Below are 23,419 nucleotides of genomic sequence, written 5' to 3'. Positions count from 1 at the left end.
ATTCTCAATTTCTTTTCCAAGTGTGTGTGTGTGTGTGTGTGTGTGTGTGTGTGTGTGTGTGTGGCTGTGTGGCTGTGGCTGTGTGGCTGTGGCTGTGTGGCTGTGTGTATGTAGATTTGTATTTGCATATGGGTTGTAGATATATGTAAGTGAGAAGGCCAGAGTTATATACCATATGCCAACTGAAATATATCTCTAGTTTACAGGTTCAACTGTTTTACAATGCTTTAATGGTAAGAAACTAATTAATGCCTATTTTGCACTTCTACTAATAACTAATGATCAGTTAGAAGTAAGACATTGTTCCTTTCATTCTGATACAAACCAAACACAGAGAATGAGGCTCAGGTTTAATCATATAAAAGGCAGAAGTCATGTACTCCTATGAAGCATATAGCTCTAAATTGTAATTAAGAGTCTAATATTACTCTCTCTTGGGAAAAATGGATGGAGACCCTTTTCATATCCTCAAGATAAAGACCACTAGTACTGCTGTGATACTTTTGCTGAGTTTCTAGTATAAGTCAAACAAACATGTACATGATCACCTAAGTTCACAGAGCAGGTCATTTATTTGTGTCACATTAGCCAGCAGGGAGTGATGGTAGAAACCCAGGGCTGACCCCAAAACATGACTTACAGGAAATTTGTTCCATAATTAAAGCCCTATTCTATCTGGGGTATTCACCTCACCAGACCTGAAGAGTAAGCCACTGATGAAGGAGTTCTCAGCCAGAAAAGTGTGTGTGGAGCACTGCAATATACCTATTATTGACATGGATATTATACTTTAACAAATGAAATTAAGCAGGGTTGATTAGAAAACTGAAATCTCTGCATTTAAATGTTAGCTTTACCACCTACAACTGTGGTAACATTGGCCAAGTCCCTCACCCAGTTCCTTTTTTTTTTTTGCTGTATTTCCCTCTTCTCCACATTCCATCCCTACTGATCTCTCCATGTTTCTCTCTCTCTCTCTCTCTCTCTCTCTCTCTCTCTCTCTCTCTCTCTCTCTCTCTCTCTGTGTGTGTGTGTGTGTGTGTGTGTGTGTCTGTCTGTCTGTCTGTCTATCTGTCTGTGTCTGTGTGTGGTTGCTGCACATGTGTGTGTATATATATATGGATAGATGCATTGCCTGTGAATAAATATGAGAAGAACAAATGTTGTCCATGGCAAGAATCTTCTTTAATCTTTCTCTAACATATTTTTTAAAATGTTAATTTTATTTCTAATTATTTGTTTATTTCTGTCTTTGTGCCTGAAAACTGTTGGTTGTGGAGATCAGAAAAGGCACCAGATTCCATGGAGCCATAGATATAAACCATTGTAAGCACCAAGAGTCTGGAGACCAAACTCAGGTCTACTGAAAGTCCAGCAAGTGCTATTAACCACCAAGCAATTTATAATATATTTTTATACAAGGTCTTTCAGTGAACTTTCGGCTCACAGTTCAGGATCCACCTATCCCTGACTTAAGAACAATGGGTTCTAAGAAGTCTTCAGCCATGTCCTTCTTTTCACTTGATTCTGGGTACCTGAACACACTCTTTATGTTTGCATTGGAAGTACATTATCCACAGAGTCATGTCTCAACAGCCAACCTCATGTTCAGAGTCCAAATTGATGATAGTGTTTATTTCCCTGTGTTGGGGTCACTGACTCCATTGCATACACTAGCAAGATTTTGCTGAAAGGACCCAGATATAGCAGTCTCTTGTGAGACTATGCTGGGGCCTAGCAAACACAGAAGTGGATGCTCACAGTCAGCTATTGGATGGATCACAGGGCTCCCAATGGAGGAGCTAGAGAAAGTACCCAAGGAGCTAAAGGTATCTGCAACCTTATAGGTGGAACAACATTATGAACTAACCAGTACCCCGGAGCTCTTGACTCTAGCTGCATATGTATCAAAAGATGGCCTAGTCGGCCATCACTGGAAAGAGAGGCCCATTGGAGACACAAACTTTATATGCCCCAGTACAGGGGAACGCCAGGGCCAAAAAAAATGGGAATGGGTGGGTAGGGAAGTAGGGGGGAGGGTATGGGGGACTTTTGGGATAGCATTGGAAATGTAATTGAGGAAAATACGTAATAAAAAATTTTAAAAATTAAAAAAAAAGAAATGAGCTTGTACCTACCTCAAAGTATATGATAATGATAATAATGAAATATCATTGATGAAATAATGATGATAATGAAAAATACAGTTTATTATAATCTTAATATTCCATTTATATTAGAGTTATTATTTGGGTATAGTGAAGGAAAATCTATGGAGAAAATGCCAACAAAAACACTAAACATTTTGAAAAACACTAATATCCTCAACCTTATCTCAACATGATGACATTTCTCTGAAAGAAAACATTTTTAGATTAAACAGAACATATAGCAGTAAAGAAATGTTTCAATCACTGACTATATACTGTTCTTGCAGAAGAGCGGAGTTTGGTTGCTAGCTTCTTTGTGAGATTGCCTACAACTTTTGCCTCAAGGGTGATTCTTATACACTATCAACAAGCACATATGATGATGCCTATGTATCAACAAGTGTGCACATAATTAGAAACAAGTAAATCTTTTTTTTTCAATCACCATTATAAGAGAGTTGCTTGCAGGGTGGTGGTGGTGCACGCCTTTAATCCCAGCACTTGGGAGGCATGCAGATTTCTGAGTTTGAGTCCAGCCTGGTCTACAAAGTGAGTTCCAGGACAGCCAGGGCTACACAGAGAAACCCTGTCTCAAAAAACCAAAGAGAGAGAGAGAGAGAGAGAGAGAGAGAGAGAGAGAGAGAGAGAGAGAGAGAGAGAGAGAGAGAGAGAGAGAGAGAGAGAGAGAGAGAGATTGAGAGAGAGATTGAGAGAGAGAGAAAGTGAGAGAGATAGAGAGTGAGAGAGTTGCTTATTTGTGCTTGTTCTCCATGTTCTCTGACATTATTTGAGTTCTATACATGATGCATATTTTTTGTTTGAAGATATCTGACTTGAAATTTTTATCAATAATAGCCATGCTACCTACCCTCATTCTGATCAGTCACACAAAGCATCTTTTACTACCACAGTCAGGCACAAGTATGTGAGTCTAATTCAACCCTGGAAAGGATTTCCCTATTTGGAGTTGAGTAGTAACTGTTGTTCCAGTTTGAGTACAATTTGTATTTGGAAACAACATGCCATTGATACCTATGCTATAATGTCCATTTCTGTTACATGAGACAAAATTAAATTATCTAATAAGTTTCTTCATGAAGAGGGATTGAGTACATTTCTTTTAAAATAGTAAAAACAACAGTTCCACATTTCCCACCATTTAGACTTTTGGATTAAAAATAAGATGTGTGTATCTGAAAAGTTGAAAGGATTGAAAGTTTTATTTCAGATTTTTTACTTCATTTAATGGTGCATAAGTTGAAATTGCATCAATGAGTCTACAATATTTCCTGGCTCAGAGAAACAACATAATTATTATGTAGATACAGCATAGAAACACAGTATTGTAATTAAAGTCAGGAGTGTTCTGTGATTCAGAAATTGTTTTGTTTTTAGTTTTTTTACTCCTTGAGACAAGTTCTCATGTAGCCAAGTTGCTTTTAAACTTCTCCGGTAATGAAAGGCAAAGTTCTGAGTTCAAGGCCAGCCTGGTCTACAGAGTGAAGATTTCATAACTTATTTCCTATCAATTTTCTACAACTCATATGTTGGAATGCGCCACTACTGTTACTTCATGCAATGCTGCAGATAAGCCCAGCTGTCATATCAGACAAGCACTAGACCAATGACCTACATCACAGCCCAGGATGTGTTATTTATTTCCTCAAATAACAGGCATAAACACAAATTGAAATTAACTTTAAAAGTCTATGTATCTTAACTGAAATATTTTAAGTAATATGGTGTGTTGGCTAGATTTTACATGAACCTGACACAACTTAAAGTCATTTAAAGGGAGAAAGTCTCAACTGAGAAAATGCCTTCAGAAGATCAGGTTGTAGGCAAGATTTTAGGCCATTTTCTTTATTAGTTACTGATGCTGGGGTATCTAACCCAATAAATAGTTGAATTTTATTCCTGGCCTGTGGTTCTGGGTTTTATAAGAAAGCAGGCAGAAAAAATCAAGAGGATCAAGGCTATAGCAACATTCACCCATGGCCTCAGCATCATGTTTGGCCTCAACTTTTCTACCTTGATTTGAAGTCCTAACAATTTTCTATAATGAATTATTATATTGAAATATGACCTATATGCCCCACCCCTCATGCTGCTTTTACTCACAATATTCCATCACAATAATACAAACCCAGATTGTGGGGTGTTGCTGTGACAGATCTGACCATGATTTTGGGGGAGGATTGTGGAGGAGCTTTGGGATTTTGCATGAGAAAAACCATTGAGTAGTCAAAGCTTGATGGGAGATATGCAAATGAGAGAAGCCTGACTTGCAAAACTCCAAAGAGAAATTTGAGAGTCACTTAAAGAGTCTATGAGGGCCATTGCATGTTTTAGATTAAGAATTTATGGGTAATCAAGTAGGGCTGAAGAATTCACTGTGGGATTAGCAAGATATGGATACCACTAAAGTAAAACTTCTGTCTTGCAGGGGCAACTGTTCTGGTTAGCTCGAGCTGAGAAATTAGCAGTGATTAAGTAAAAACCAGTATTATTGATGTAAAGTCTTTTGGATAGTGTTTCCTCAGGATCAGTGCATAGAAGCTGTGTTCCAGTGGCAGTCAAGTTGGTATCTAGGTAGCTAAGTCTCTTTTAGATGGCACTGGTTTTGAAGGCATTAAGGTCATTTAATGCACTTGAGGCTTGGCATAAGAAGACAAGGGTAGCATTCATAAAGAGGACTCAGAAGAGGCTAGTGGTTAAAGTGCAGCCCAGTAATAGCAAAAGAACTCATTGTTTTGTTTTTGGTTTTTGGGTTTTTTTTTTTTTTGGTTGTTGTTTGTTTGTTTGGTTGGTTGGTTTTTCGAGACAGGGTTTCTCTGTATAGCCCTAGCTGTCCTGGAACTCACTCTGTAGACCAGGCTGGCCTTGAACTCAGAAATCTGCCTGCCTCTGTCTCCCAAGTGCTGGGATTAAAGGTGTGCGCCACCATGCACAGCAACCTCAGTGTTTTAACAATGCCTAAAATAAAAAAATATCTTCTATGACAGCAGCAGCCATGGAATGCAGTGCTCCTGAGCCTAGGAGACAAGTTGTGTAAATTGTTGAGAGAGGAGCCAGGTCCTTTGGAGGAGATCAGAAGATCAGAAGTGGATCCCAGACCTTGGACACTCAGTCATTTAGTGTTGGGTTTGTTTGTACACTGAGCCAATTTTGATCATACCCTAGATATTTCCTCTTGGATTAAGAAAGTTTTTAACTTATTTTTGATTTTACAGGAGCCCACAGTTAAGAGACTGAAATATAAAGACACTTCGGACTTTTACAGAGGTTATGATTATTTCAAAGAAACATTGAAGTTTTAAGTGTTTAAATTTATAACACTGCAGATTATTTTAAGAATATTGTAGTGTTGATATTAATGTGTGATCTTAGAGTTAAACAAAAATGGATAAGTTACAATTTAGCAGTGTTGTGTTTATATGAAGTTTATATGGAATCAGTTGTGGTAGCTAGTATTTATTTCAAATTGACATAACCTAGAGTCATCTGCTAACAGGAAAACTCATTTGAGAAAATGGCTCCATAATGTTGTAGACATGCCTGTAGGGCATTTTCTTACCTACTGATTGTTATGGGAGGGTCCAGCCAATTATTGTTAGTGCCACTCCTGGGATGGTCGTTTTAATTTCTATAGAAAAGCAGGCTGAGCAAGCCATGAGGCACAAAGCAGTAAACAGCACGTTTCCATGGCCTCTGCTCCAGCTCCAGCCTCCAAGTTCCAGTGCTGTTTGAGCTCCTGCTTTGGCTTCTCTCATAGACTACTGTTCCTTCTCTTCCCTCCTCATGTTGCCTTTGATCATGGTGCCTTTTCAGAGCAATAGAAAAGTAACTAGTACACTTGGGAAGCTATAAACTTGCTCTAAAATAAAAGCACACCTCTATCTAAAAGAAAACAAGGCCCACTGTGGGTGGAATAGTGCCTCAGGTTTAACAGCTCTTGCTATGCAAGTGTAAGAATAGGACTTATGCATCTCCAGAACCCATATAAATGCTTGGTAAATGTTGCAATGAATATCCAACCCAAATATGCTTCAGCAATGAAAACACAGCTCAATTAATATGAATACTTGGTATGCGCCTAGATTCGGCAGATCTACCACTACCCTACCATCTTCCCCATATAAGAGACCCCTTAGAACTTGCATTTTCTCCAGGCCAGCTGTTTCTGATCCACTTTCCTTATTCTCCTCCTCCTCCGTTGTCCTCTCTCTCTCTCTCTTTCTTCCCCAAAACCTTCAGCTCCACCTTCCCCTCTTTCTCTGCTCTATCACCTGCTCTAGACTTTATTTATAAATTAAGGTGGGAAGAAGGTTTATAGGAAATTTCTTCAGTGCTGACTTATTCCTTGTTCCCAACCCTTCACAAGAGAATGGAATTAACATCTAATACAATTATCCCCAGGGCTATCTGAAACAGGTAAACATGTAGCAACCTCCCCTTTAATTCCAGATTCAGAAGATGGAAACAAGATTCCTAGAGCAGGCTAGCTAACTAGCCTAGCAATGATATAGGTGAGCTTTGTATTTACAGAAAAGCTTTGCCTTCATGAATAAGATGGAGAGTAATCAAGAAAGACTTCAGTTGTCAACTTCCAACCTTTACAAATGTACCTATACACACACATACACACACACACACACACACACACAAACACATACTATGTAAAAACAGAAAACTATAGATAAAAGTCTTTCAAAAAATCATTTTCTCAGTTGGACTTGACAAAAACAAGTACATCCCTGGCTGGTTACCCACAATTCCTTGTTCTTTTTGCAGCTGAAATCTATTTCTCCTGTCTTGTTTTTGAATCAAGGTTAATTATTCCTACAAACAGTTCATAGGTGCCTGGAAAGAGCATTTTAATTTCCTTTTCAGTCATAGCCTTTCCTGTTTTAAATATATGGAGTTGATTGAATTCCTTTTGTATTCCTGTGAAGAGACACCATGGCCAAACCAACCTATTTGCTTGCAGCTTCAGAGGATGAATCCATGAAATTGTAGTGAAAGAATTACTATGGCAGGCAGGTAGCCATGGTGTTGTATCAGTAGCTAAGAGCCATAATGTTGAGAAAACAGCTACCAATCAGAGAGAGAGGCGTGTGGGGAATGAGAACTGAGAATAGTGTGGACCTTTGAAATCTCAACAAAAAGTCCACTAATTGTTAATCAAGAAATTTCAAATATATGAGCCTATACTCATTCAGTCCACTACAATAATTAGCACCAAAGCTAGCCTTTCTCGTCCATAGTCATAGCTTTTAGATGATCAGAATGTGGTGTTCCCTGGCTGCCCACCACCGAGGCACTGTTATCGGTGGTGTTAGCTGGAAAATTGGTGTTGGAATATTCATGCCATAACTTTTCCAGGAAGATTTTTGTTTGTTAGTTTTCGTTTTTCTTAAAAAAAGAGATTTTCCTTTGATAGGACACAATGAACTGGCCCTGTTTAAAAGGGTTGTGTTTCTGGTTTCATTGTTGTTGTTACTACCATTCTAACTAAGACTGGATGAACACAGAACGGTGAGTGGAGTGATGTGGAGACAGAAACAACCAGACAGGTCCAGAAAGTTAAATGATGATTGCACTTGTATTTACTTTGACCTTGCTAGATATATTTCAAAGTTAGTTCCCTTTAACATTTATATAATTTGTAACTCTCAAAAACTCAGCTCAGTAGGATGCTGAATAGATAATACAGTCAAAGTGCAAGCATAATCCTTAGAACACACAAAAAGCTAGATGTGGGTGGGAGCTTGAGTCTGGAATCCCAGTGTTCTTCCTTTGAGACAGGAAAGAGAAAGAGGAAGACCTTTGAAAGGTTTCCAGACAGCTAGCCTGCTGTAATGAGGGCTGAACAAGAGACTCTTCCTCTAAGGTTGTAGAAACCCAGGATCAACATCCATGATTGTCCTTTGACCTCCACACAGATCTCTGACAAGCCATGTATGCAGTAGTACTCACATGAATAAGAGATACATGCATGCACATAGATAAGCACATTCACTTTGCAATTTTGTTTCTCAGTTTTATATTGAATATACCAGATCTGAATCATAAGAAATACCCAAATGAGTATACAGGGAAGATGAAACTACAGTCTTTCAAAATGAGTACTTCGAGGAATATACTTTTCATTAACAGTGTAATCCTACTCTGTCATCCTTTATAAGATGCATTAACAATCAGGATTCTCACTCAGGTTTACAGTGCAGCTGAGACGTATGCCACAGACTTAAAATACAGGAAGAACTGTAATTGAACAAGCCTGTTCTTTAATAGACACCCTGAGAACATATGTCAGCTTACTAGATCAAAAGTATTTGAAGGTTTTCACCCATTGCTCTGTGATTTCCAGGTTTCCTACAGGGTGAAATGGAGTTTAGCTCATTTCTATGTAGCTTTTTAGGGTCAAGTGGATGTGGGATAATACCTAAGCAAATGCTTAGCCCATTTTGTCCTTAGAAATAATCTCTGATATGCTTGAGCTTTGAGCTACAAAATCACCAAACAGAAGAAATACTAGCTGTACAAACAAGTAATCATCAGTATGCTATGAATGCCATCTAAGTGTCAATTTAGAATTATATTGTTATGGGTATTTCTATCTGATATTAACATGTTTCCACATTTTAAAGAGTGTTTTTCCCTGAAATCTATACACCATGGAGAAATCACCTATTAGTATTGGAAAACAATAATAATAACCCTTTAATTCTGATTTCCAGGGAGAATAGATTAGGACAGCCTTGGTCCTAGGAGTCGGCTAAGAAATAAGGGTACTACTGGCATATCAAATGGAGGACCTAGGTTCACTGTTCATCCAGGAAAGTCTCCTGTTGCAGTTGTTATGAGTTTTTGTTTTCTTTTTCTTTGGAAACTTCAAGCTACAGGAATTATAGGATTTTATCTATCTATCTATCTGTCTGTCTATCTATCTATCTATCTATCTATCTATCTATCTATCTATCTATCTATGTATCTATGTATCTATGTATCTATTTATTTTTGTAGCTTATAAGAGCACCAAGTAAAACAAAGGCTTTGAAACACCTTAGGTGATGAATATCTAATGGTACTTCCTGAGGAATCTCCAGGAAGAGGTGGCTTTGTTGAAATGATTGACTTGCCTAAATAAGTTTTTCTCTTGCCCTTTGTGAAATGTTACTTCCTCTCTTTCTCTCTCTCTCTCTCTCTCTCTCTCTCTCTCTCTCTCTCTCTCTCTCTCTCTCTCTGTGTGTGTGTGTATGTGTTTGTCTCTCTGTACTTCACTCTATCACACAACCACACACACATACACACACACACACACACACACACACACACACACACACAACTAGTAAAATATAAAAGTGTTGTATATACCTAGAATTTTTACTGTTTTGACATCAAAGTCTTTAAGGGTGGAAATATGTGAGAGTGAAATTTTACAGTCTAAAATTGATCAGACTCAGATCTCAGAGTTGAGTACATAGAATGTGAAAGAATCAATATTTGGTATGTTGAAAATCTGAGAATTAATAGATAAAGATGAATACTGAATGTGACTACATAGAAAGATGTTATGAAGTAGTGAATAGACTCTGAAAGTGTAAAAATATCAAGCAGCAAACTTTAAAAAGAAATCTATAACTAGACACATAAAATTGCACATCAACATACACCCTCCCACCAAGTTTCTTCTGCATAAGAACATATAATCAAAGCAACTGTGTGTTCTGGGTGTTTGGTATGTTATAATTTTCTTTTTTTTTTTAATATTTTTATTACATATTTTCCTCAATTACATTTCCAATGCTATCCCAAAAGTCCCCCATAGCGCCCCCCACTTCCCTACCCACCCATTCCCATTCTTTTGGCCCTGGCATTCCCCTATATTGGGGCATATAAAGTTTGCAAGTCCAATGGGCCTCTCTTTCCATTGATGGCCGACTAGGCCATCTTTCGATACATATGCAGCTAGAGACAAGAGCTCCGGGGTTCTGGTTAGTACATCATGTTGTTCCAACAATAGGGTTGCAGATCCCTTTAGCTCCTTGGGTACTTTCTCTAGCTTCTCCATTGGGAGCCCTGTGATACATCCAATAGCTGACTGTGACATCCACTCCTGTGTTTGCTAGGCCCCGGCATCGTCTCACAAGAGACAGCTATATTTGGGTCCTTTCAGCAAAATCTTGCTAGTGTATGCAATGGTGTCAGCGTTTAGAAGCTGATTATGGGACGGATCCCTGGATACAGCAGTCTCTAAATGGTCCATCCTTTCATCACAGCTACGAACTTTGTCTCTGTAACTCCTTCCCTGGGTGTTTTGTTCCCAATTCTAAGAAGGTTCACAGTGTCCACACTTTGGTCTTCATTCTTCTTGAGTTTCATGCGTTTATCAAATTGTATCTTATATCTTGGGTATCCTAAGTTTTGGGCTAATATCCACTTATCAATGAATACATATTGTGTGAGTTCTTTTGTGATTGTGTTACTTCACTCAAGATGATGCCCTCCAGGTCCATCCATTTGGCTAGGAATTTCATAAATTCATTCTTTTTAATAGCTGAGTAGTACTCCATTGTGTAAATGTCAACAATAGAACCAGCTGAGGAGATCTCAAGTACAAGGAGACAACAGAGAAGGAATGTGCTCATGGGCACGTCTGCATTTGAAAGAATGGCAGTGTCTGGCTTGCACATCAGTGATTTTCTCCCTGTGATCCCTCCTCATATAGTTTCTAGCTCCAGTGATAACATCATGGATGCAGAGCTGTGAGAAGTATGCATTGGAAGCAGTCTTAAACCAGTGCTGCTGTCACTATAGCTACTCAGAATGCACTTGTGATTTTTCTCCCTCTCCCCTTTTCCTCTATGTCTTCCTCTTACCTTTTCCATTCCCAGTCTCTATTCCCTTTCCTCTCTCCCTTCTGTCTCTCTCCATCTCACATATAATATGGCTATTTTCTGAAGATCAAAATGATCTTCTTAGAGTCAAGATGAGATGAATACATTCCTTCAGATAAAATTTTATAATTCAGAGACTTTAAGAAAGAAAAGTAATATATCAAATTGGGTTGTCTCAGAAAGGAGAAAATTATGATGATGATGATAGGGTAAGTAATAAGCCCATTATGAAGTCTTTTTTGTTTGCTTGTTTGCTTGTTTTTTGTTTTGTTGAGACAGGGTTTCTCTGTGTAGCCCTGGCTGTCTTGGAACTCACTTTGTAGATCAGGCTGGCCTGGAACTCAGAATTGATTGATTCATCGGACTGTTACTTGGAAAACTTAAATTTACATTTTCTCAACTTATTTTATACACACACGATGTTCTTGAAATGCCATATTCTTTATAAATCTAGAAGACTAGAGAAGCAGTTGGTCATTTCTTGTCCTACTAAAGCTGTTACACTGTTAGCACAACTCATTCTCTACAGCAATTTTTCAGAGACTATTTCCTCTGTCTTGCAAGTCTACATTCGGTACATGAGTCTGAGCAGCTTCCTCACTTTTGTCAATGATTAGTAGGTGACCAAAGCACCCCAAGTAGCCTACAAATACCCTCAGACTTTCTGAGAAGTTATCCCAGAAGCTGATATTAAGACTCAGAATTAACTGCATTCCTGCTTAAGGTATACAAAATTGTCAATGTTTTCTAAACTGTACTGTAACCAGCAGAACCAAAGAATATGAGTTTTAAAAAAAAAAGTAGGGAATAACAGGGCAGTCAGAAGTCCAAATATACAAATAGTTTCAAAGTCTACAAAAGACCTATAGTTTGCTAATTTTTAAAACATAGTTACCCAGATATTACACATAATAAAAAAAATGGAGCCAGGGACTTGCCTGCTGGAAGATTTGACTTTGCAAACTCATATAAACCAGAGGTATTTTTACAGCTATTTTTACAGGTATTTTTATAGCATGTTATACAAAGTAGAGAACAACAGATCCTATCTCAAACCAGGTAGAACAATGAATACCCAAAGTTGCTGATCTCCAAAAGCATACAATGCCATCTACTTCTCCAAGGTCATACATGTGAATGTGTACTCACACAAAACATTATACTCATGTACACATGAGCAATAACTAAAATAAAACTCAACTGTGTTCTACACAAGATCATAAGGAGGCTTTAAAAAAATTTAAATTATTTCATTTACATTTCCAATGCTATCCCAAAAGTCTCCCCCATGCTCTCCCATCCACTTCCCCACCCACCGACTCCCACTTCTTGGCCCTGGCATTCCCCTGTACTGAGGCAGATAAAGTCTGCACGACCAATGGGCCTCTCTTTCCACTGATGGTCCACTAGGCCATCTTCTGCTACATATGCAGCTAGAGACACAAGCTCTGGGGGGTACTGGTTAGTTCATATTGTTGTTCCACCTATAGGGCTGCAGATCCCTTTAGCTCCTTGGTTACTTTTTCTAGCTCCTCCATTGGGGGCCCTGTGATCCATCCAATAGCTGACTGTGAGCCTCCACTTATGTGTTTGCTAGGCCCCAGCGTAGTCTTACTAGAGACAGCTCTATCTGGGTCCTTTCAGCACGATCTTGCTAGTGTATGCAATGGTGTCAGCGTTTGGAGGCTGATTATGGGATGGACCCCTGGATATGACAGTCTCTAGATTGTCCATTCTTTTGTCTCAGATACAAACCGTGTCTCTGTAACTCCTCCCATGGGTGTTTTGTTCCCAATTCTAAGAAGGGGCAAAGTGTCCACACTTTGGTCTTCGTTCTTCTTGACACAATTTGTATTCACTGATAAGTGGATATTAGCCCAGAAACTTAGAATACCCAAGATATAAGATACAATTTGCTACTTTATATGCCCCAATATAGGGGAATGCCAGGGCCAAAAGAATGGGAATGGGTGGGTAGGGAAGTGGGGGGCGCTATGGGGGACTTTTGGGATAGCATTGGAAATGTAATTGAGGAAAATACGTAATAAAAAATATTAAAAATTAAAAAAAAGAAAAAAAAAGATACAATTTGCTAAACACATGAAACTCAAGAAGATTCACACTTCTAATGGAGCATTCAATTTTGCAGCTCATCTTACTTCATTCCCTTAGGTTAAAACTAAGAAGATGTAAGTAAAAAGGTAACTATGTAAAAAATAATAATAATTATAAAACTTAAATTAAAATGTTATTTTGCTTTATTACTTGATTACCTTTCTCCCTGGATTACTAAAAATTTACCAACAAAATAGTTACTGCAAATAACTAACCATTAATCATGAGCTAACCAATTAATAAAGCAGATATGAATGGCACTTTGCATCACTGCCATGTGTATGTCTTAATATATCCTGTTTCACAGCCTATATCAGGACTACAGATGGCAGTGAAGTCTTCATATATGAATCACTGAACACAGAAACAGAGATGATAAGTCCATTAAGCTTAACAACATTCGGGGAAAAGTATAAAATAGAAAAACAGACCTGTGACTTTGCCTAGGACAAGTGACCTCAGTGTCCGGAACTCAACTTCTGGGGAGAAGTTATAGCTGAAGAGTTGTTGGTCCATCTGTAGGAATACAAAAGAAATCCATAGCCCAGGATTTGAGAAGACATAAAGCAATTCCATTTATAAACCACTTCCAGTCTCACACAGGGCAGGCTGCTCTCTGGAATTCTCTCTCAAGAGAGATTCAAAATGCCCTAGCCGTTGTGCAAAGATGCACATAAAGTGCCTTTTCTTTCCTCCTTGTAAAAAATGGATCTTTCAGGGACTTCCATTTCCTTAGAAACCCTACAGGGTTATTGTCTTGTTTTTATTTCCCCACTGGGAATTTTTCAGAGGAGTCTTCCCTGAAAATAAGTAAGCAGAGATGTCCTTGGATACCTGCTCAGGGACAATTAAATGGGATCAAGCTACACTGCCTATTCAGATTGCTTTCTCCCCACTTGCTCTTACAGACACCATCATTTCTTTTCCTCCCTATCCCTGACCACCTCTCAGGTGTGGCCTGTAGGATTTCCTATTCATGAAACATAACTTAAAAGATATTGGAGGAGAGACTGCACACATTACTGCCATTGACAGGGATGGCTGGTCACCTCACACTGGAAGGCTGAACAGAAGTCACTGCTGGATTTTCCAGGCCTTGTTTCTAGGGTGCTCCTTTGGTAATCCCCTCTGGCTTCATATACTGCTGATTCTGATTTGCTACCCTCCTCTTTCTCCTTCCTGGGGCTGCTTCACCAATCTATCTCCATTTTACTCAGTCTAGTCAGATCCAGTAGATCCTTTCAATCTCTATCATTGAAAAAGTGTGTGCATGTGTGCATATTATTTAAATGTCAGAAGAGAAACCCAGGTGCTATTCCTCAGGTGCCTTCCACTTTTTGTCTGAGGCAGGATCTTCCTTTGTCCTAGAACTTGACCAAATAGGCTAGGCTACCTGGCCAACAGGGTCCCAGGAAACAGTATGCCTCTACCTCCTCTCATACCATCACAGGTACTACAAGTGTGTGGTTGTCATCACTCCTAGATTGTTATAAGGATTCTGGGATCTGACCTCAGATTCATATCCTCATGCTGGCAAGGCAAATGCTTCATTAAGTGGGCCCTACCCCTGCTTTCCAATCTTCACTCTGAACTTCCAAATGATACTATTCTCATCATTTTATAGTGCAAAGGCAAAGAAAGATATAAAAAAAGGATGGAGTTAGTGTGCTCTGTCTGGGAAAAGTCAAAGGAATCAGGACTAACGCCTAATTTTTCCATATAGTTCCTCCATCCACAACTTTCAATCTATACACATCCACTGAGTGTCTCTCTTTAGGACTCTCCTGACCCTGTAGTTTATCCTATAATTTATTCCAAACTATTACCCATATTGTGTTGGTTTAATGATATCTCATTCTTTTTTAAATAGACTACAATATTTCCTATCTGATAAACACTGTATAAAACAGGGCATAAGTGCATACTTCTGAATGTCATCTTCCTTACAATGTTAGTGACATAGAAAGAGAAGTCACAGTGGTGAACTACTCAACCAAGGCACACATTAGTACATAAAAAATTTTGCATGGCCATGTTGTTTCTGGACTCAAGATCCTTGTCTGTGTCCCCAAGTACCAAGATTTGTCTAACTGTACTGAAAAGGGCAATTTTAAAAGCAAAATTATAGAGAGAGGGAAATTCAGGAGTGCTGGGGATCTTTCTTGGTGTAGTTATAAATCACCTGGTCTTTCTTTCTGACAGGTGTATAGCATTCCTGAAATGCTCCATATAGGCTGACCCAGGGCTAAGGATACATGAAGACCTGCTTTTGGATGTTGTTATGTTTGTCTGTTTGCTTATATCAAACAACTTTTTCTAGATGAGCAAGAAAGAATTTATGTATGTATGTATGTATGTTATGTATGTATGTATGTATAAATGTAGTGTGTGTGTGTGTGTGTGTGTGTGTGTGTGTGTGTGTGCTTGGAATGGTGCTAGAATGGTCACAAAGACAAACATGCTACCTTCCTGGGTCAGCAAACTGACTTGATAAAAATATAAGGTCATTGGTTTAGTCATTTCTCCTTTCTTCAGCATTTTGCAAATAACAAGTGGCTACTTATTATCGACTATGAATTGACTGGTGAAAGTTACATAGAGAAATGAAACATGCATTTTACTGCTTTCTCTGTGTTCTACTTGTCTTTGTGAAGAGGACAGAAAATGTAAAGGTATTCAGGATATTATTTGTGAAATGTTCAACAGAACATGCCGTTTTCCCATCAGAACGTCACTAAAATTAAAAATAAACAAGGGACTGGGGATAGATCAATGGATGAAATGGTTGCTACAGAAGAACAATGACATCAGTTTGATGCTAGAACCCATGGAAACTATCAAATGTGATAGCATGTGTTTGTAATCCCAGCACTTGGGAGGAAGAGGCACGTTTTCTTGAACTCACTACAGAGGGAATCTAGGCTCCTCTTTGTGATTTATAGACTTCTGAGAGTCCTCATGTCAAAAAACTAAACAATATCAGCAAAACAAAACATAACAAAAATCAAACAGACAAAAAGGAGGACAGCATCTCCTCAGCACTAGGACCTGAGGTTGTCCTATGGCCTCCACATGGTACAGACACACATTACAAAAACAGGAAGTTATATTGTGATTCCTATCATTCACCAATTAAGCATCTGCACTAACCTACACCCTTACCCACACATGTTCAAATGTGTTTCTCCTACTCATTTAAGTAATGATGTAATAGGTAAGAGGTAAAATTTTGATATCATGGGAATTGTTTGCGTTATATGTCTAATAATTATTTATGAATGTCTATCTAATTGGAACAACTACTAGCCATACCTATGGTTTGATATCTGGCTGGGACAAGGGACTAAGGTACATATTTTACATGTCAAAGCAGATCTGGCCTCCTGATTCTCCCAGCATCCCTCAGTCCTCACCTGGAATACCCTACCCCCAACCTTGAGCTTTCCAGCCCAGAGGCTATGCTGTCTGCCTTTCTCCCCGAGGCTCTTCCCTATATAATCTAAACACTTTGCTCACCCCCTCTCTCTCTTCTCCTCCTTCTCTTCCCCGCTGTGAAAGGACACACCCTTGCCCTATCTGTCTTTCAGTCCACCATGCATGGTGACTACCCTGGCTACAATCCCTAGGACCAGTGAACTTACCCAAGATCAGCTTCCCAGTAAGCCTTCCTTTAATATAATCTAATCTGACTTGAATTGGCTCATTTCACTGTTGTCAAAGAAATAACCTATCACTTATGTTCTCCCACAGGTCACATCAAAATGAGCCTTCCTGAAGCTCCCCTGAAATTGTATCCATTGCTCTCTATGTGACATGTTTAAAGGGACAGAGAATCTTTCTGGGTAATTTTTGCCTTATACCACTCACTTTGAAATATATCTGTCTACACAGTGATTACAGGGGGTTCAAAAAGTGATGCTCCAGCCAGGATACTCCAAACCTTAAACAATGAATTCATACCACTTGTCTTGGTTTGAGAATGAACTTGACACAACCTAGAGTCAACTGGAAAAGAGTCTCAATGAGAGTTTCCTTGCCTACATTGCATCCACCATTGGACATGACTGTAAGGAATTATCTTCAATTAATTACTGTGTGACGTTCCAGGCCATTGTGAATGGAGTGAGTAAACATTTGCTCATACTTCCCCAGAAATATTTCATACAACCCTTGAACATTGGGTTCTATAAAAGTAACATCATTCATACCCAGAGTAGTACATTTTTGTGTACCATGCTGGAACTAAGGGGAATAAAAGTGTAATAAATAATCTTTATTGTCAATTACAAGAAATTCAGAATCACCTTAGAAGTAAATTTTTAATCATGTCTGTGGGGGTGAGTTTCTAGATTGGATTAATTTTGGTGGAGAGATATACCCCAAATATGTACAGCAATGTCCCAAAAGCTGGGGTTCTAGGATAAATAAAGAGTAGAAAATGAGCTGATCCCTAGCATTCATCTCTCTCTGCATTCTAACTGGGAAAGGAATGTGACAAGCTGTCTCATGCTTCTGTGGCAATGGTGGACTGTACTCTAAAACTGCAAGCCAGAATTCATTTAAGCTCTTTCTTAAAGCATTTTCACAGCAATTAATAAGGTAATTCACATGGAAGATTCACTTTGGAAATTGGTATATATTGACTTTTCTAAGAAACTTGACAATATTACATCTAGTAATCTGAATAACTGATGAGAAATATATTTCTTCTTTTGAGCCAGAAAGACCTTTGTAAGATTGCTTGCTTGCTTGCTTTTGGTGCATTCAATAATTACATAGTTTGTACTTCAGACAATTATTTGGTGGATCTGGAAAGGTGTTTAAAAGGCTAGAAGACAGATGGATTTTGGAGCTATGCTTGTGAGAAGGCCATGAGATCTGACTCATTGGTAGTAGGGTGGGCCTTAGAAGGCTGGACTATTGAATTTGATCATGGGAGAGACAAAGAGAGCTCACACGAGTTCTCAGGTGAAGATAAGAGGAAGTAGGCTAATGAGAATGTGTGTTTCCTTTTTTAAAGGACACGGAAGTCACAGAGAAAGAAAGAAAATAAAGTCATATTTTGAAAAAGATTTCATTGCATTTGTTGGTAGCAAGTAAAGAGGATAGGATTTTATGTGACAAATTTAGAGGATACAAGTGGAATGGATTAAATTTATCTAAGCAAAATGGTGATTGTTAAGCTGATTAACATTCTCACTGATGATCAAAGAGAGGTAGTCTAAACTTTGGCTGGACTTTATTAAGATCTGCCCTATTCTTCTGCTTGCTCTTTATACAGAGTCAATAATATTTTGCATAAGCCTATCACACTGTCTTCTCAGGCACTTCTCCCTGTGCACACATAAATCCATCAGAAACCTGTCTTTTCTACCCAGGCAGTTCTTCTCTGTCTATAAAATCCAGATTGCACTAGGAAGAAAATAGTAATGTATAGAGGAGACTTGTGTTTTCCCAAGGACTTCTGTATCACTTGTGCCCCCTTCTGTTCCTAGACCCTATTCCCACTTCCCATAAAGCCCTTCTACAGTCTCTTTTCTTTCCTCTTTGCATGCATTATTCTTGTTACTCATTCTGGTTAAGAGCTGATTAAACTTGAGCATGGCTACACTTTCCAGTACTAGTTCCTATCCAGTAATTTCTGATAGAATAGCTCTGGTTGGGAATTCAAGAATTTGCACATCTAGCACTTTTCTAGGTGATGAGAATGTCAGTAGGAAAGGAGGAACATGCAAAAAGCTGGCCTAGACTCTGGGTCTTCTCTGTACTGTAGTATGTGGCCTCCTGGAGCTCAATTATGTTTGATAGAGAAGCCTTGGCATGTAGGCTGTGTGGAAAGGTGAGAAGTGAAGTACCTGAATGGAAAGTTCTGGACCATCTCGGCTAATCTTCACCTGATGCATTCTTCTGTTGGCCAGATTCTCTGTGTTCATGTTGAATACATGACTTTCATCCTTGCTTAGTCGATATCGAACCTGTAAACTTCCTTGAAAGAAAAAAGAAGGGATTAGAATTAAGAATATCAAGAACAACACAGAAATATGTGATATGATCAAATTGTTACTACAGGGGTTAGTTCTGTTTTCTGGACCTCTCCTACATGGCATTAAGTTTTTCTTAATCTATATATTCATCAGAGTTCAAATACAAACTTCTGAATATAAATAATGATTAAAGTGAGTATATTTCTCTGTTGTTGTTCTGTGAATGTTTTCATGCCATTTTAAATGAAAATTCTAGTTTGATATCAAAGCAATGGTGTAGAATTATAATCTCAGCACTCCACAGTCTGAGACAGGAAGGTTAGGGTTGGACTCAAGAGTGAGACCGTGTCTCAAAAAAGCAACTAGAAAGAAAGAGAAAGGGGAGAGAGAAGGAAGAAAGAAAGCAAGAGAGAGAAGACAGGGAGGGATGAAGAGGAGATTGAAAATAAGAGATTCACATTGACAAGCACACCAACTGGCCAGTTTTGTAACGGGAATACAAATCATGAAGTTGACATATACTCTCCTGACATGGCTTCTCTTAAAATACCATTATTCCTTCTGAGCTCTGAGAAAGAAGAGACCTTCCTGTTTTTAATCCTCTGGGATGTCATATAATGTTTCCAGTTTAAGTTTGGTCTGTCAAGGTCACCAATCTAAATCCTCATATCTCCTTAGGAAATTCAAATTTTACTGGGAGAGTATTTTTTAAGTAACTGTTCATTATCCACAAGATCAGCAAACCAGTCCACTGAATTTTAACATAATCTCTAAACTAGCATAATGGAAGGAAACTAAAGGAGATTTAGGACAGTCCTGAAAGACATATGAAGTACTTTCATTTCTTGCCTTGTTTTGTGTGAGGAGGGGAAAGAAGAATGAGGGATACAGGAAGACAAAACATTACAGCATAAAGAAAGTAGCTCCTATGGTATGAATATTCTTTTTTTTTTTTTTTTTCCGAGACAGGGTTTCTCTGTGTATCCTTGGCTGTGCTGGATCTCACTTTGTAGACCAGGCTGGCCTCAGACTTAGAAATCTGCCTTCCTCTGCCTCTCAAGTGCTGGGATTAGAGGTGTGTGCCATCACCACCCGACTTAGTATGAATTCTTCATTTTTAATTTAAAAGTTCCTTTATATGAAATCATGGAATGGAAGACAGACATCCTTTGGCTTCCTTAACTTAGGCATGTGTTCATTTCAGCTTTCCAACATAGCTGACTGAGATAGTTGAGCAGAGTGTCCCAAGTGCATAGTACATGTTTCTACTACCACACAATCAGCTGCATTGTACAGTGGGAGTCTTCCTTAGACATAAGAAACTCTCCTTGAGAACAAAAGAGAACAGCAAAAGTTGTGAACAGAGTACAGTGTCACACTATGAGGGACATTAAGGAGAAAAGTACATTTACTCAAATTGGGCCAAGAAGATGGATTGTGTCAGCATTTGGAGGCTGATTATGGGATGGATCCCTGGATATGGCAGTCTCTAGATGGTCCATCCTTTTGTCTCAGCTCCAAACTTTGTCTCTGTAACTCCTTCCATGGGTGTTTTATTCCCAATTCTAAGAAGGGGCAAAGTGTCCACACTTTGGTTTTGGATCTTCTTGAGTTTCATGTGTTTTGCAAATTGTAACTTATATCTTGGGTATTCTAAGTTTCTGAGCTAAAGGACCCTGATATAGCTCTCTCTTGTGAGACTATGCCAGGGCCTAGCAAACACAGAAGTGGATGCTCACAGTCAGCTATTGGATGGATCACAGGGCCCCCAATGGAGGAGCTAGAGAAAGTACCCAAGGAGCTAAAGGGATCTGCAACCCTATAGGTGGAACAACATTATGAAATAACCAGTACCCCAGAGCTCTTGACTGTAGCTGCATATGTATCAAATGATGGCCTAGTCGGCCATCACTGGAAAGAGAGGCCCATTGGACATGCAAATTTTATATGCCCTAGTACAGGGGAATGCCAGGGCCAAAGAGTGGGAGTGGGTGGGTAGAGGAGTGGGGGGGGGGTATGAGGGACTTTTGGGATAGCATTGGAAATGTAAATGATGAAAATACCTAAAAAAAAAAAGATGGATTGTAATCATCCTTTACATACTCATGTTTATTTGACCTTCCTCACTCATTTTTCTCATTGCTGGCAATCATAGGAAAACAACACATATGTATTAAAGACTGATACCCTTAGTCATTATCCCAGTACTTGAAACCCCTTTTTCTTTCTCTGAATCCTTCTGTGAATGTCAATATTCACTGGCTTTCTCTTGCCTAGGGTTCTCTATCTCCACACCCCTCTGTCAAACCTACTCAATGATAAACACTTTAGGTTTATAGTCCCATAGGTAGCAGACTGTCACAGGGAATGTACTATAAATATAATAAACTAAAGTATAGGCTAAGTGCCAGGTCAGAACTGCATTGAGAGCAATGCATCATTCTGCATTTAACTCCCGTGTGGTCTCACTATTCTCTCTATTGCACATTAGCAGTATTGTTCATTCAGAGGACACCTCCCCTGTACAAATATGTGCAAAGATTTGCTGCTTACAATATAAAAATTTAAAATAAAATGATTTTTTGAGATGCAGTTATCTCTTCTTTTGCAAATATGTTCCTGAATAAACATTTGTAATAGAATGCACTCCAGTCTCCAAAAGTGTCCCATAAAATTTTAGTGTTAGCCCATTTAATGTTAAAGCATTCAAATTCTGTCTTCTTTTTATTCCATTTTTAAATAATTTTGGGACAATTCTAGGTTTTTATTCCCATCACCTCTCTCTCTCTCTCTCTCTCTCTCTCTCTCTCTCTTTCTCTTTCTCTCTGTGTGTATGTGTGTGCATAAATTACTACTTAAAAATAATAGTCAGATCTGGTGAGATCGTAAGGGTTTTTGACTAATTGGCTTCAATCCCTGGGTCCTAAAAGTCTAGAGAACTGACTCTCAAAAGTTGTTTTCTAAACTCCACACACATGGCATGTCACACAACATATTCACATATTCATACGGAATCACATAATGAGTATATTAGTATGATAAAAAGTCTTAAATCAAAAATGGCAGTGCAAAACTTATATAAAAAAAAAACCTAAAACTAAGCTTATTGATAAGGATGTGTCATATCCATGTCCTAAAAATGATCTCATCAAATTAGACAGAAGGGCATCAGTTGCCTTTGTAAAAGATCATCATGGCTGTTTTCCTACCTTTCATGTTCATCTAGAACTCTATGTTTTCCTCCCTCCACTTTACAGATAAAAGAAAACAACAAAAAAGAAAGTGTTAGGAATTGAATAACTTCTTAATGTATTTACTTAATAATTTTTAGAGTCAGGTGGTGCAGAAACTAAATATATCTGCCTCTAAATATCATAGACTTCTTTCAGAATGCAGCAGCACCAAGTAGCCAGTCCTTCCTGTGCAGAAGGCCCTTCAGTGGGAGAACTTTTCACATTAGGCTCCTTTCCCCTCATCCTTCAGATTTGCACATACTATTGTTTCTCTCGGGAAATTACATTGATTCTCCAAAATCATAAGCCTGTGATCATCTTTATCCTAACATACACTACTGTATTTGACGTAATACGTACATTCTCTAAACGTCAGTACATATGTTTGGTATGTGTGTGCACGCATGTTTGTGTGTATGTATGTGTAATATATACCCATTTGTACACCTGTGCATGCTAAAAGAAAAGACTGAGTGTCTTTCTTGGTATACCCCCCCTAAGTTTTTGAAATAGGGTCTCTCATTGGAGAGCTCACTGACTGTGACTCCTTAGACATTTTGGCCATGGAACCCTCTATGTCCTCATCTCTCAACATTCTCTGAATTGAGATTTTAGTTGTAGATCACCAGACTTGTTTGTTTGTTTGTTTGTTTTCCCATGAACATGGAGATCCATGCTCAGGCACTCATACTTTCATGGCAAGCATTTTATTGAGCAAGCAACTTCCCCAAACATTTAAGAACACTAAAGCAATCAAACAATATGTTTTGTAATGCCTACACAGTATATAATATAACATGTCAGCTCCAGAATTTGGATGTCTGTTCCCTTTTCTATTAGTTCTTATTCAACTTTATGTATGTGAATGTGTGAATGAATGTGTGTGTGTGTGTGTGTGATTGATTTTGTGTGTATGTGTGTGTGTGTGCGCACACTTAATGTGTGAAAGTGGGTGCACACATCTGTGATCAGAAGACAATATCATGGGTCTTCTCTTTGCTTTCTACCTTTATTGAGACAAGATTCCAGTTTAG

The 23,419-nt window shown here is 38.6% G+C and overlaps 1 protein-coding gene across 2 annotated transcripts in view; it reads right to left on the bottom strand.

The window, feature by feature from the left end:
• The window catches only part of Cntnap5 (contactin associated protein family member 5), a 928,932-nt gene that overhangs the window by 60,539 nt on the left and 844,974 nt on the right, over positions 1-23,419 (bottom strand). For both annotated transcript variants that reach the window (XM_029481690.2, XM_029481709.2), the window contains 2 exons: positions 19,024-19,154; positions 13,600-13,684 (listed from right to left, as the gene is read on the bottom strand). In XM_029481690.2, coding sequence (XP_029337550.1) covers positions 13,600-13,684; positions 19,024-19,154 — 216 coding nt within the window. The remainder of the gene's footprint in view (positions 1-13,599; positions 13,685-19,023; positions 19,155-23,419) is intronic.

The sequence above is a fragment of the Mus caroli genome, unplaced genomic scaffold (genome assembly GCF_978045245.1).
Source record: "Mus caroli unplaced genomic scaffold, Mus_caroli_1 scaffold_1, whole genome shotgun sequence".
In the NCBI taxonomy this organism is placed as follows: Eukaryota; Metazoa; Chordata; class Mammalia; order Rodentia; family Muridae; genus Mus; species Mus caroli.
The sequence above is the reverse complement of the archived record's forward strand: the minus strand, read 5'-3'. Positions and strand labels throughout refer to the sequence as shown.